Genomic DNA, 13,328 nt, shown 5'->3' with positions numbered 1-13,328 from the left:
TCAATGAACACCTGGTGATGATGATGTGGTTCTGTTTGCAGGTGATCCACTTGGTGTTCCAGTACCTGAAGATGCTGCAGAATCTGGGACCCCAGCAGAGGTCCGACTCACAGTCAGCCATGAGGTTCTGGTCTAAACTAATGAACAGAACCGCTCAGACAGTCCATTTGGTACCATGAGGAGGGAACGGCTCCTAACTAGAACCTGTCCCGTTTCAGGATCTATGAGGAAATCCAGAAGATTGAAGACAACGAGTTCCGGTACCAGGAGCAGGTACAGCAGGTTCTGGTGACCCAGGTACTGGCAGCAGGTTCTAGAACCCGTAATCAAGCCAGAACCTTCCTCTGGTCTGCTCCACAGACGGATCCGATTGAGTTTGTGGAGAACATCTGTGAGAACATGCAGCTGTTCCCCAAACCGGACCTCCTGACTGGAGACCAGCTCATGTTCCACTATGACCCCGAGGTGAGCCAGCCAGCCTGGTTCTGGTCAGGGTTCTGACCTGGTTCTGACCCGGGGTCTTTGTGCTCAGGTGATCGGAACCGCCCTCTCTCTGCTGACGCCGCTCAGAGCCAACCTGCTGCTGCTGGCTCCAGAGAACGAAGGCAGCTGCCCGCTCCAGGAGAAGTGGTTCGGTACCAGCTACAGCTGTGATGGTGCGACCCGGTCCGCCGCCCTTCAGAACCAGACTGTGCCCTGAGCAGGTTTTCATGGTGTCCGTGTCCTCAGACATCCCTGAAGAGTGGGAGCGGCGCTGGGAATCCGACTTCGAGCTGAACCCGGACCTTCATCTTCCTGCAGAGAACCGCTTCATCGGTCAGTCGGCCTTCAGCTGGAGAGCGGTTCCGGTTCAGTCTGAGCTCCAGCTGAAGCCCAGTTCAGGAACCTGGAGTGGCTGGATCACTGTCTGATGCTGCTGGAGGCCTGGAGCTAAGGCAGAGACGTTCTCTGGTAGCAGCTGCAGACTCCAGCAGGTCCAGCCTGAAGGTATCGTCTCCTAACGGTCCCACCTCTCTACCGCAGCCACGGATTTCAACCTGAAGAAGTCTGACTGCCCAGACTCGGAGTTTCCGGTCCGGATCCTGGCCCTGGAGCAAGGGGCTCTGTGGTACAAGAAGGACAACAAGTTCAAGATCCCCAAAGGTGAGATTAGGAGAAATGTTCCTCAGAAATGATTCAAATAGACCAGGTGAGGAGAGGATTGCTGTGTTGGAAGCAGGAACCGTTCCAGATCAGCCTGATGATGGAGGACGTTCCTACAGGAAGATCAGGGAATGTTCTGGAGAGCTGACAGGATCTCCTCCTCACTGTTGCATCCTCAATCTCTTTCAGCTTACATCCGCTTCCACCTGATTTCTCCTATCATCCAGGAGAGTCCTGACAAGTAAGAACTCACCTGAACACACACTGCTAGACCACCTAACTGCTAGGCGGCCCAGTCGACGTCAGTAGAGGCCCGTTGACATGTAGCAGGGCCAAGCTGTAATCGGACCCACAACCTTCAGACTGCCAGTGGACTTCGCAGTCCGCCGGTGACCAACTCATCTTCCTCCCTCAGTCTGGTCCTGTTTGACCTCTTCATCAACATCCTGGCCCACAACCTGGCCGAGCCGGCCTACGAGGCCGACGTGGCCCAGCTGGAGTACAAGCTGATGGCGGGAGAACACGGCATGGTGATCCGTCTGAAGGGCTTCAACCACAAGCTGCCGGTGAGGACACCTTCTTTGCCGGGTCCAGTAGAAGAACGGTTCTACTGGAAGCCGTCATGGTTTTGAGCGGCGCTCCTCTTCCTCACAGCTGCTGCTCAAACTGATCGTGGATCAGCTGGCGGACTTCAGCACCGAGCCGAGCGTCTTCGGCATGTTTGCAGAGCAGCTGAAGAAGACCTACTTCAACATCCTCATCAAACACGATCGACTGGGAAGGTGGGTGGAGACAGCTGCCCGACAGCCAATCAGAGCAGAGGGGAGGAGTCTTCTGTAACCAGGTGCTTCACCTGTTCAGGGACGTCCGGCTGCTGATCCTGGAGCACCACCGCTGGTCTGTGGTCCAGAAGTACCGGGTCCTGACCCAGGGTCTGCAGGTCCAACAGCTGATGGCGTTCGCTGCGGCACTGAAGGAGGAGCTTTACGCCGAGGGCCTGGTCCAGGGGAACTTTACCAGCGCTGTGAGACACACACACACACACACACTGCGGTTCTGGGCGGCCCGGACCGGGCCGGCTGTCGGTAATGTGTGGCTGTCTCTCCGACAGGAGTCCATCGAGTTCCTGCAGTACTTCACTGAGTGAGTATCTGGACACGAAGGAAATGGAGAACCTTAACGTCCGAGTCCAGTGTGCAGGTCCAATCAGAACCAATAACACAATAAAACCAATCTGTAGCGATCAATATCAATGGAAAACATCCGACCCGCACGGCATTCTGGGGGATGTAGGCAGAGGAAAGGCCTCTCAACCTGCCACTGCTAGCTAAGGACGGTTTGTGGTTACCTGGTTCTGACCCATTCTGACCCGTCCTGCTGGTTCTGACCCATTCTGACCCGTCCTTCTCTTTGTGATTTGCTGTTCAGTAAGCTGCAGTTCCGGCCTCCGCCTGCAGAGGTCCCTGTGCAGTTCCGGGTGGTGGATCTTCCTCGGAGACGCCACCTCTGCAGGGTGAAGTCTCTGAATCGAGGAGATCCGAACTCTGAGGTCACCGTGTACTACCAGGTGAGCTCAGAACCACCGGAGCTCCCGGTCCGGTGGTTCTGGACTCTGGCGGTGTCACATGGTGCTGCTGATTGGCGTGTCCTTGTTAGTTACCATGGAAACATCTGTAAATGTTACTGAGAGTTCTGTTTGGATCCTAACTGTTCCAAACCGGGCCAGAATGTCTCATCAGATGTGTCCTCTGTCTGGCCCGGTTTGATCCAGACCTTGATGAAGTTCTGGAGGTTCTGTTGGTCTCTGTGTTGCAGTCAGGCCTGAAGACGCTCAGGGAGCACGCTTTGATGGAGCTGATGGTGGTAAGTGAAATCCAGAACCTCCTGGGCCGCTCCAGAACCCTGCAGTTCCTTAGAGTCCCTGTCTGGTTCCAGATGCTCATGGAGGAGCCGTGCTTTGACTTCCTGAGGACCAAAGAGATGCTGGGGTGAGTGGGTCACTACCGAGCCTGGCCAGGACCACGGTTCTGGTGAACCCGGTCTGGTCAGATCACCTCCAGAACCGCTCTGATCTGGTTCGCCCTCTCAGACCGGCTGCTGGTGCCAGCTGGTACTGCTTCCAAACTGGATCAGTCGGTTCTGGGTCAGATCGTTTTAGTTCAGAGGGTTCTGGTCCAGAAGTTCTTCCTGTCCTGTTTGACCTGCAGGTACCAGGTGTATCCGACCTTCAGGAATACCTCAGGCGTTTTGGGGTTCTCTGTTACCGTGGAAACGCAGGCCACCAAGTTCAGGTGAGTAGGTTGCTCTGTTCTGCTAACTTCTTGTAGTGGTGGCTAACGCTAGCAGCTAGCATTGTGCTAGCTGCACAATGTTCTGCTAAGGCGCTACACCAACATGGAATTAAGTGGAAGCTAACACTAAAGCGCTAACTTGGTCAATGCTACTAACCATGAACAACCTGCCATTTATTCAGCTGAAAGTTCAGAAAATAACCAGTTCAGTTCAAATCTTTTTCCAGAAAGATTCACTTACGGAAAGCGAAGTGCGTTGCATTTCTTTTGTTCAATGTTAGCTAAAGTGTTAAGCTAAAACTTAGCCCTGCTAGTAGCTGATTAGCGGTTTCTTGATGACCAACCCAGCTGGTTCTGTTGGTTCTCCTCGTCGTCACCTTCTGGTGACGTGCCACTGTATCGCTAACTCCATTGTGATGTCACTTCCTGTCTCAGCTCAGAGCTGGTGGAGCAGAAGATCGAGGACTTCCTGGTGAGCTTCGGCGGACGCCTGGCGTCTCTGAGCGAGGAATGCTTCGCCGCCCAGGTGACGGCGCTCATCAAGCTGAAGGAGTGTGAGGACGCTCACCTGGGCGAAGAGGTCGACCGCAACTGGTACGAAGTGGCGACGCAGCAGTACCTGTTCGACCGGCTCAGCAGGGAGGTGAGCAGGAACCACCAGATGGGTCCCAGACCGGCTGGCAGGTTCTGATGGGTCTGAGACCCACCTGAGCTGCACATTGGTCCAGTCTGACCCAGTTGCATGTTGCAGGTTGAGGTTCTGAAAGACTTCAGCCGGGAGCAGCTGGTTTCCTGGTTCCTGCATCACCATGGCAACTGCAGCAGGAAGCTCAGCGTGCATGTGAGTGCAGCCATGATGGTTCTGGTTCTGAAAGACACGCCTGGTTCTGAGGTCCACTGGGGCGAATGGTTCTGCTGGTTAAAAGACTGCTAGACCTGAGCAGAACCAGAACCACAGTGGAGCCGGTTTGTTGTGGTGATACTCACAGGAAGTGATGTCATCACCCTGTGTGTTTCATCAGGTGGTGGGTTTTGGGGTGGAGGAGAACGACCCGCCCCATCAGAACCTCAGTGGCTCCGCCCCTTCCTCCTACGGCCCGGTGAGCGAGCTGACCTTCCTGCCGGCGGCGGCGCCCGCCCTGAGGAGCGCCACCCTCATCACTGACATCAGAGCGTTCACCTCCTCCCTCCCTCTCCACCCTTACTATAAGATCCTCAGCTAGGCCCCTCCCCTCTGCTCATTTCCATGACGACAGCCATATTCACTTCCTGTGGGCTGTCTCTGTAAATGGCAGCTTCTGATTAGTCTGTCTGGAGGCGAACAGGAAGAAGTTCGACGACTCAGGGTTCTGAATAAAACGAGAATCATTTTAACTGACTTCTGTCATTACAGGAACACTCAGATTACAGGAACACTCAGATTACAGAAACACTCAGATTACAGAAACACTCAGATTACAGAAACACTCAGATTACAGAAACACTCAGATTACAGGAACACTCAGATTACAGGAACACTCAGATTACAGGAACACTCAGATTACAGGAACACTCAGATTACAGGAACACTCAGATTACTCTGCAGCTGTTGGTTCATCAGAGACGACCAGAGGCTGAGTACAGAGAGCTGGTGGACCGCTTTGGGTCATGGAGGGAACAGTCAAATCATCTGAAATGTGAACAAAACAAAGGAGATGCTTGTTGGTTTCAGGAGGAACAGGGTCAAAGGTCAAACCCTATTTCCATCATTGGAGAAGAAGTGGAGGTGATGAGGAACATAAAAACCTGGATGTTCATCTGGACAAGAGGAAGGAAGAGAGACGGAGGAAGAGAAGATCCTTCAGGGTTTGGATCTGCTGACAGAACCACCAGAACCAGGAGCTAATGAGGCTTAACAGCCTGAATAAGAAGGCAGGTTCTGTTCTGGTTCTGGCTGTGGAACCTCTAAGATGATGATGCAAAGAAGGGATGTTAATGATATCAATAAAGTTCTGGCCAATCCTGGCTGTCCTCTTCATGTCTCAGAAAGTCAGAGCGTCTTCAGTCAGAGGCTTCAGACTCAGTGCAGTTCAGACTGCTACAGGAGATCCTTCCTGCCAACAGCCATCAGCTCTTACAATAACTCTTTGAAGAGTTAATTTAACAACAATTAAATGCTTCCATAGGGAAATTATGGGATTACCCTACTCTAACCCTATGAAACCATGAGGATGAAGCCATGAGGATGGACCTGCTGCAGCTGAGCTTCATGTTTCTGAAACTCTAGCTCAGTGGGTCCTGGAGGCCCGGCATCCTGCATGTTTCAGTCTCTCCCTGGTTTAACACCTGGATCAAATGATGCTCATTTGATCCAGGTGATCCAGGCCTAAGAGGAACACTGACAAGCTGAACAGGTTGTTCCCACCAGGGAGAGAACTAGAACGTGCAGGATGCCGGGCCTCCAGGACCCACTTTGGACACCCCTGCTCTAAAGAATCAGAGGCTTCAGTGAATCTGATGATGTTTTTATTTAATTTAATTTCTTCTCTGGGTGAAGGTCAGCTGATCTGGACCTGATGTTTTTGTTTGACCTCCAGCTGAAGGTCGCCGCAGGTCGTGAGCGTGGCGGCTCACAGCGGCGGCTCTGAGGAACAGATGAACGAATGCTGGGCTTCGGCTGAGCAGTTGGTACGAATCCATCTTCTGGGGTTTTCAACCAGCACACAGTCTGAACTGAAGCCAGCCTCATCCCGGCTCGCCGGCGCCCCCCGGAGTCTGGCTGAATGAACTTCATCCCACACCCAGAGGTCGTGACCTCCAGATTGACCTGAGGACGACAGAGAACGTCAGCAGGAAAAATGGGGTTTGTTGAAGGTGGAGTAACGGAAACGTTCCCACCGATCCAGAAGGACTTCCGCCCCACCAGCCTCCACATCCAGGCGGCGTCCTTCCTGGAGCGCACGCTGCTCAGGCTGCTGTTGAAGCTGAAACAGAAGAAACATCAGCCGCTCAGATGCTTCAATGCGCCTTCAGCTAACCGCCAATGCTCTGACCTTTGGTACGGTCAGAGGTCATACAGCACAGGGAGGTCAGCTGCTGATTCCCCCAGACAGAGCAAACATTTCCTCCTGCTCTCCACCCAACAGAGGAGCTTCTGCTGCCATCGGCCTGATGTGCTGTGCTGCGTTCTCCTGTTTGATCAAAGATTTTTATCAACATTTAGTTTTGATAAAACTAAACTAAACATGGTGGGCCCATGCATGGGGGGCTAGAGGGGTTTTATCAAACCCCCTCCCATGGGCCCACCACCTCTCTGAGGGGCCAAAGAGGTCGGGTGCAGTGTGTGATGAGCAGCAGCCGAGGGAGGGGACCCTGGCGGTCCGATCCTCAGTTGCAGAAGCTGGCTCTTTTGATGTGGAATGTCACCTTTCTGGTGGGGAAGGAACCGGAGCGAGTGTGTGAGGCTGAGAGGTTCCGGCTAGAAATAGTCAGTCTCACCTCGACGCATGGCTCTGGTTCTGGAACCAGTTTCCTTGAGATGGCCTGGGCGTACTTCCACTCTTGAGTTGCCCACGGTGAGAGGCGCCGGGCAGGAGTGGGCATACTTTTTGTCCCCCATCCCGGCGCCTGTACGTTGGGGTTTACACCGGTGAACAAGAGGGTAGCCTCCCTCCGCCTACGGGTGGGGGGTCTGTTGTTTGTGCTTACGGCCTGTAAGTTCAGTTCAGATTACCCACCCTTGTTGGAGTCCTAGAGGGGGTACAGGAGAGTGCCCCTCCTGGGGACTCCCTTGTTCTGCTGGGGGACTTCAGGGCAATGACAGTGAGACCTGGAGGGGCGTGGTTGGGAGGAACGGTCCCCCCGATCTGAACTCGAGTGCTGTTCTGTTGTTGGACTTCTGTGCTCGTCACAGATTGTCCATAACGAACACCATGTTCAGGCATAAGGGTGTCCATATGTGCACTTGGCACCAGGACACACTCGGCTGCAGTTCGATGATCGATTTTGTCATTGTTTCATCGGATCTGCGGCCGTATGTCTTGGACACTTGGGTGAGGAGAGGTGCGGAGCTGTCCACTGACCACTACCTGGTGGTGAGTTGGCTCCGGTGGTGGGGGAGGAAGCCGGTCAGACCTGGCAGGCCCAAACATGTAGTGAGGGTCTACTGGGAACGTCTGGCGGGGTCCCCTGTGAGACGGAGCTTTAACCCCCATCTCCGGCAGAACTTCGAACACGTTCCAGGGGAGGTGGGGGACATTGAGTCTGAGTGGACCATGTTCCGTGCCTCCATTGCCAAGGCGGCTTATCGGAGCTGCGGCTGCAAGGTTGTTGGTGCCTGTCGCGTCAGCAACCCTCGAACCCGTTGGTGGACACCTTTGGTGAGTGATGCTGTCAAGCTGAAGAAGGAGTCCTATCGGGCCTTTTTGGCCTGTGGGACTCCAGAAGCAGCCGATGGGTACCGGCGGGCGAAGCGGCATGCGGCTCAGGTGGTCGCTGAGGCAAAAACTCGGGCGTGGGAGGAGTTTGGAGAGGCCATGGAGAAAGACTTCTGTACGGCTTCGAGGCGTTTCTGGTCCACCAGCCGGCGTCTCAGGAGGGGGAAGCAGTGCAGCACCAACACTGTTTATAGTGGGGATGGTGGTGCTGCTGACCTCAACTTGGGACGTTGTGGGCCGGTGGGCAGAATACTTTGAAGACCTCCTCAATCCCACCAACATGGCTTCTGTTGAGGAAGCTGAGCCTGGGGACTCTGGGTCGGGCTCTCCAATCTCTGGGGACGATGTCGCCGAGGTGGTTAGGAAGCTCCTCGTTGGCAGGGCCCCGGGGTGGCAGGGCCCCTGGGGTGGATGAGATCCGCTTGGCGTTCCTTAAGCCTCTGGATGTTGTAGGGTTGTGTTGGCTCACGCGACTCTGCAATATCGCATGGACATCGGGGGCAGTTCCCCTGGATTGGCAGACTGGGGTGGTGGTCCCCCTGTTCAAAAAGGGGGACCGGAGGGTGTGCTCCAATTACAGGGGGTTCACACTCTTAAGCCTCCCTGGTAAGGTCTATTCAGGGGTCCTAGAGAGGAGGGTCCGTCGGATAGTCGAACCTCGGATTCACGAAGAGCAGTGTGGTTCTGGTTGTGGAACACTGCACCAGCTCTACACCCTCAGCAGGGTCCTGGAGGGTTCTGGGAGTTCGCCCAACCAGTCTACATGTGTTTTGTGGACTTGGAGAAGGCCTTCGATCATGTCCCTAGGGGGAGATTCTCCGGGAGTATGGGGTACCGGGCCCTTTGATACGGGCTGTCAGGTCCCTGTATGACCGGTGTCGGAGTCTGGTCCGCATTGCCGGCAGTAAGTCGGGCTCGTTTCTGGTGAGAGTTGGACTCCGCCAAGGCTGCCCTTTCTGTTCATTCTGTTCATTGCTTTCATGGACAAAATCTCTAGACCAGCCGAGGTGCTGAGGGGATCCGTTTTGGTGGGCTTAGGATCGTGTCTCTGCTTTTTGCGGATGATGTGGTCCTATTGGCTTCATCAGATCATGATCTGCAGCTCTCGCTGGAGCGGTTCGCAGCTGAGTGTGAAGCGGCCGGGATGCGGATCAGTGCCTCCAAATCCGAGGCCGTGGTCTTGAGCCGGAAAAGGGTAGAGTGCCTTCTCCAGGTCACTCTGGAGAAGTTTAAGTATCTTGGGATCTTGTTCACAAATGAGGGAAGAAGGGAGTGGGAGATCGTCTGCCGTGAAGCGGGTGCTGTACCGATCTGTCGTGGTGAAAAGGCTCAGCTCCCGAACCCTAACCCCCTGAGGGACACGGTCTCTTCTCCAAGTCCACAAATCACATGTAGACCGGTTGGGCGAACTCCCAGAACCCTCCAGGACCCTGTTGAGGGTGTAGAGCTGGTCCAGTGTTCCACAACCAGAACCGCACGTTTGGTCAGAGTTCATGTTACACTTGCTGAGGTCAGAGGGCAGGAGATCCATCAGAACCAGAGGCCGGTTCTGTGGGCCCAAACAGAACCAGACGGTACTTACAGCAGAGAGCAGGTTCTGTGGGCGCTGGCCCAGCTGCCCATGGACCGGCTCACCATGTGGCAACGCCCCCTGTAGGCGGTCCAGCCCTCAGGACACACGCTGGGCAGGGTCAGCACCTGGAAGGGAGAACAGCTGGTCTGTAGAACCTGTCCAGAACCAAACCAGAACCTGGATGGACACTGTTGGACCTCCAGCCATGTATCAATCCCACAATGCACTGTGTTAACCTTCAGCAGGAGACTCCTGTTTCATTCTGTGGCGATGCTTCACCAGAGGACCAGGAAATGGAAATGCCACAAGTTTCTGATCCAAACACAGCATCATGATGGTTGCCATGGTAACTGGGACAGAAGAGAAGCATCTCTGAGTTGCTCTGCGTTTCCTGCTGAGCCTCAGATTTGTTTCCTTCTTTTGTTCCAGTTACATTAACTGACCAAACTTCACTAACTGGTCAAATGAAACTCTCTACTTGTTCATTGGAAATATTCCCCCCTCGCTGCTTGTCCAGGCTCTAACTGCCACCGCTCCAACAGTTTTGTCAATAATTAGCAGCTCCTTGATCAAGGGTCCGTCCCACCATGTTTTAAAGAAGTGGCCCCTCTTCTAAAGGAACCTAATCCTGACCCTGCTCTCCTCTCCAAGCTTCCCTTTCTCAGTAAATTACTTTAAAAAGTTGTAGAAACGCGACTCAGATCCTGGTTTAGTGAGTCTCAGATGTCGGATCCTCCAGTCTGGCTTTCTAAACACCTTTCCACTGAACCTGCTTCAGTGAGAGTCCATAACGACCTGTTGATGGCGCTGATGAGGGAAATGCTCGGTGCTGGTTTCACCAGATCTCTGTCCACCAGGTCCTGGCTGGTGTCTCTGTCTCAGCTCATATTTATCAGGACGTTCTGGGCGGAGTCGTCTGACTCCGCCCAGACGGCGGAGTCAGACGACAGGTTCTCGTCTGACTCCGCCCCCTTAACTTGTGGGGTCCAACAAGGCTCCGTTTTGGGTCCACTTTGGTTTTATTTGTATATTATTCCACTTGCTGGCATTTTATTCAGTCCTTTTCAGATATGTCTGATCACATTTACGCTGATGACATTGTCATATTTTCATTTATACTCCATCAGCTGGACGGGTTGGACATGTTGGACGTCCTCATCTTTGTCCTGCTCAGTGACCGTCTCTCCAGTAACTCTCTGGTTTTAAACTCCAGTAAGACACAAACTGGTTCTGCTCCCAGTCAGCTGCCACACAGCATCAGGCTGTGAAGTCAAAGGTCAAATCTCAGGGTCTCGTTTGACTCGTCATCAGGCTGCGACTCACATTGAGGCTGTTTCTGTTTCATTTAACAAACTTTTCTAAGGTCAGACAGACGAGCTGATCTGGAGGAAAGCGTTCATGTTTTAGTCTTACCTCGTCTGTTACTGTAACGCCCTTTTCACCTGCTGGATAAATCCTTCTGTTCACTCAGCAGCCAGTCTCGGTCCTCCGTGTCTCCTGGTCCGGCTCCCTGCTGACTGTAGGCCTGGTTTAACCCTCCTGTTATGTTGCGGGTCAATTTGACCCGTTTCAAAGTTTAAAAATAAATAAAAAAATAGAAGTATTTTTTCTGCATGAAACTTTTTCTATTTGTCTTAATAGGTCACTCTGTGTATAAAATGAAAATGGTTCATTTTACACACTTGCAGCCCCCCCTAGGTCCATTTGTTACAGACGTACTGTTATGGGTCAATTTGACCCGCCATACAAGTTGAAGGGTAAAAAGGTTAAAACAATGTCCAATTCTATTTGTTTCCTTGCACCCATGAGACATATTTTACCACACACACAAACATCACACCACACATACACACACCACACACACACCACACACACAAACACCACACCACACATGCATGAACACACACGCATACACACACACACACACCACACACACACCTAAACACGCACACAAACCCACTCTTTCACTATTCTCTTTACTTCACTAGGAAGCTGCCAGAAAGCAGGTGTTCATGCAACTTTTGACAGGAACCTTTTCTGTTCCTGTGGGCAAACTCCACCCACACTGAGTGGACACTCAGCAGAAGTGGAGGGGGGGGGACATAAATACTCTCTGCAAGGGATTCCTAAACGCATTACACACTGAAGGTACATGTAATATTGTCACTGTTGGAGATCAGGAAATGAGCAGAAGGGAAATAAAAAGATGACAACCATGGAAGCTCTGGAACTTCTTGATGATCATGCCAGGATGGCAGTAACTCACATCACAGACATCAAGTCAGTCTTTGAGGTACTCATGCCTAGTGCAATACAGAAAATCATTGTTGAAATGACAAGTCTAAAAGGAAGGCGAGTTTTTGGAGAGAACTGGAAGGAGCTGGACCAGATGCATTTACATGCATATTTGAGGGGGGTCCTCATTCTGACCAGAGTTTTCCAGTCAAAGGATGAATCAACAGCCAGTCTAAGGGATGCAGAGACAGGCAGGGTAATATTATGGGCCATAATGTTTCTGGAGACTTTTCTCCAGAGTAATCTGATTTGACAATCGATGGACAAGACAAACTAGCAGCTAATAGAACAGTGTGGAACATGTGGTTTGTAACTTCTGTCCTATAAAACAGGCCCCAATGTCACAGTAGATGGAAGATTTGTGGCATTCATAAAGATCACCGCTGGCATTCAGAGGTCGCTGCTCATTTACACTATATATGCCTTCCACACCAGCTAAATATGACATAAAAATCTGGGCAGCATGTGATGAAAAACCCAGTTATGTTTTGGACATGCAGGTTTAAACTGGAAATCCACCTGGAGGATCATCTTCAGGACTCATTTGTCTTGATTTTAGTCAGCTGGTCAATTTGACCCAGGGCAGAATAGGGTCTCAAGTTCAATTATAAAGATGATACCTTCAAAAAAAATCTAAATGTAATATAAAAAAATTTACAAAAAGTCACTTTCAAAGATAATTGGTGTTATTTTGTGTTTAGGTTTTTCAGTGACCATAAAAAAAATGTAAATCACATTTTTTTATGTCCGAATGAGTAAATTGTTGTCATTGATCCTTTATTTATGAGGAATAAAAAACATAATTGCACAAATATTGATTGAAATGGTTAGTATAGGAGTTAATAATCAGACACAAAAAAGATTTGGAGGATTTTTTTTTTTCTGACACGATAGATGTTCCCGGGTCAAATTGACCCGCGAACATTATAGCTGTACATCACAAACGAACATAATACGAGGGTTAAAGTGCTGCCGAGCAGCAGAAATCTCTTTCCAAAGTTCAGCTATGTGAGCCGTGCATAGCTGCTGCTTTTCCCGCCAGCCTCTGATGGTATACAAACCCCGGGTCAGCAGTACGCAGCTGGATGCTATTAGCTTCTAGCCTGGCTGCTAATGTGCGCTAACCGCACATTAGCAGCCATAAATACTAGACGCCTCACTGAGCGCCGAGTCCTACGTTACGTCGCCGCCATCTTGTATGTGGCAGCAGATCGGAGCTCCTTCAGTCCTGTTCTGTGTTTCAACCGTTTTACGAAACAAACTGGATTCATTGGCATCACCTTCTGAAAGATCAGAATTACTTTGCAGCCAGAAAGTCGCTTCTAAACAACCGAAAAATATTTCCTATGTAGCTAAATTGGCCCGGAATAACCGCTGATTGTTAGCTTAGCAGCTAACGTTTTCATACTGTTTTCTAATGAGAGCTGATGAGAAACCGCTGTTAGAGGAGAAGTTCATTAGAAACCAGAGGATTTAGTGAGGAAAGATCAGTCAGGATCAGAGCTGGAGCTGCTGCTCTTCAGTCTGTTTCCAGCTCAGCTTCTCCATGTCGGTATTTAGCTATAAAGATGCTACGAGTCAGAGCCCAACATGCTGAAAATGGCTTTTTAT

General features: G+C 51.6%; 2 protein-coding genes across 7 annotated transcripts in view; one reads left to right on the top strand and one right to left on the bottom strand.

Moving 5' to 3' along the window:
* nrd1b (nardilysin b (N-arginine dibasic convertase)) overlaps positions 1-5,435 on the top strand; it is a 22,272-nt gene extending 16,837 nt beyond the window's left edge. For 3 of the 6 annotated variants that reach the window (XM_088004810.1, XM_088004809.1, XM_088004812.1), the window contains 17 exons: positions 42-100; positions 219-273; positions 361-465; positions 533-656; positions 730-816; positions 1,024-1,143; positions 1,333-1,384; positions 1,559-1,709; positions 1,798-1,925; positions 2,005-2,167; positions 2,255-2,286; positions 2,572-2,710; positions 2,959-3,131; positions 3,351-3,434; positions 3,870-4,077; positions 4,186-4,275; positions 4,457-5,435. In XM_088004810.1, the coding sequence (XP_087860936.1) occupies positions 42-100; positions 219-273; positions 361-465; positions 533-656; positions 730-816; positions 1,024-1,143; positions 1,333-1,384; positions 1,559-1,709; positions 1,798-1,925; positions 2,005-2,167; positions 2,255-2,286; positions 2,572-2,710; positions 2,959-3,131; positions 3,351-3,434; positions 3,870-4,077; positions 4,186-4,275; positions 4,457-4,657 (1,971 nt within the window). In that variant the 3' untranslated portion in view covers positions 4,658-5,435. Of the gene's footprint in view, positions 1-41; positions 101-218; positions 274-360; positions 466-532; positions 657-729; positions 817-1,023; positions 1,144-1,332; positions 1,385-1,558; positions 1,710-1,797; positions 1,926-2,004; positions 2,168-2,254; positions 2,287-2,571; positions 2,711-2,914; positions 3,132-3,350; positions 3,435-3,869; positions 4,078-4,185; positions 4,276-4,456 lie in introns of those variants that run through there. The other 3 variants (XM_088004811.1, XR_015762641.1, XM_088004813.1) reach the window with 3 other exon arrangements.
* A 487-nt stretch (positions 5,436-5,922) lies between these two features.
* frem1b (Fras1 related extracellular matrix 1b) overlaps positions 5,923-13,328 on the bottom strand; it is a 49,362-nt gene continuing 41,956 nt past the window's right edge. The window contains exons 32-34 of the mRNA XM_088004808.1: positions 9,432-9,547; positions 6,312-6,397; positions 5,923-6,240 (exon numbers count right to left, since the gene is read on the bottom strand). Of these exons, the coding sequence (XP_087860934.1) occupies positions 6,044-6,240; positions 6,312-6,397; positions 9,432-9,547 (399 nt within the window). The 3' untranslated portion in view covers positions 5,923-6,043. The remainder of the gene's footprint in view (positions 6,241-6,311; positions 6,398-9,431; positions 9,548-13,328) is intronic.

The sequence above is a fragment of the Poecilia mexicana genome, unplaced genomic scaffold (assembly GCF_051168715.1).
Source record: "Poecilia mexicana isolate PSO_F unplaced genomic scaffold, ASM5116871v1 scaffold_4, whole genome shotgun sequence".
Lineage (NCBI taxonomy): Eukaryota > Metazoa > Chordata > Actinopteri > Cyprinodontiformes > Poeciliidae > Poecilia > Poecilia mexicana.
The sequence above is the reverse complement of the archived record's forward strand: the minus strand, read 5'-3'. Positions and strand labels throughout refer to the sequence as shown.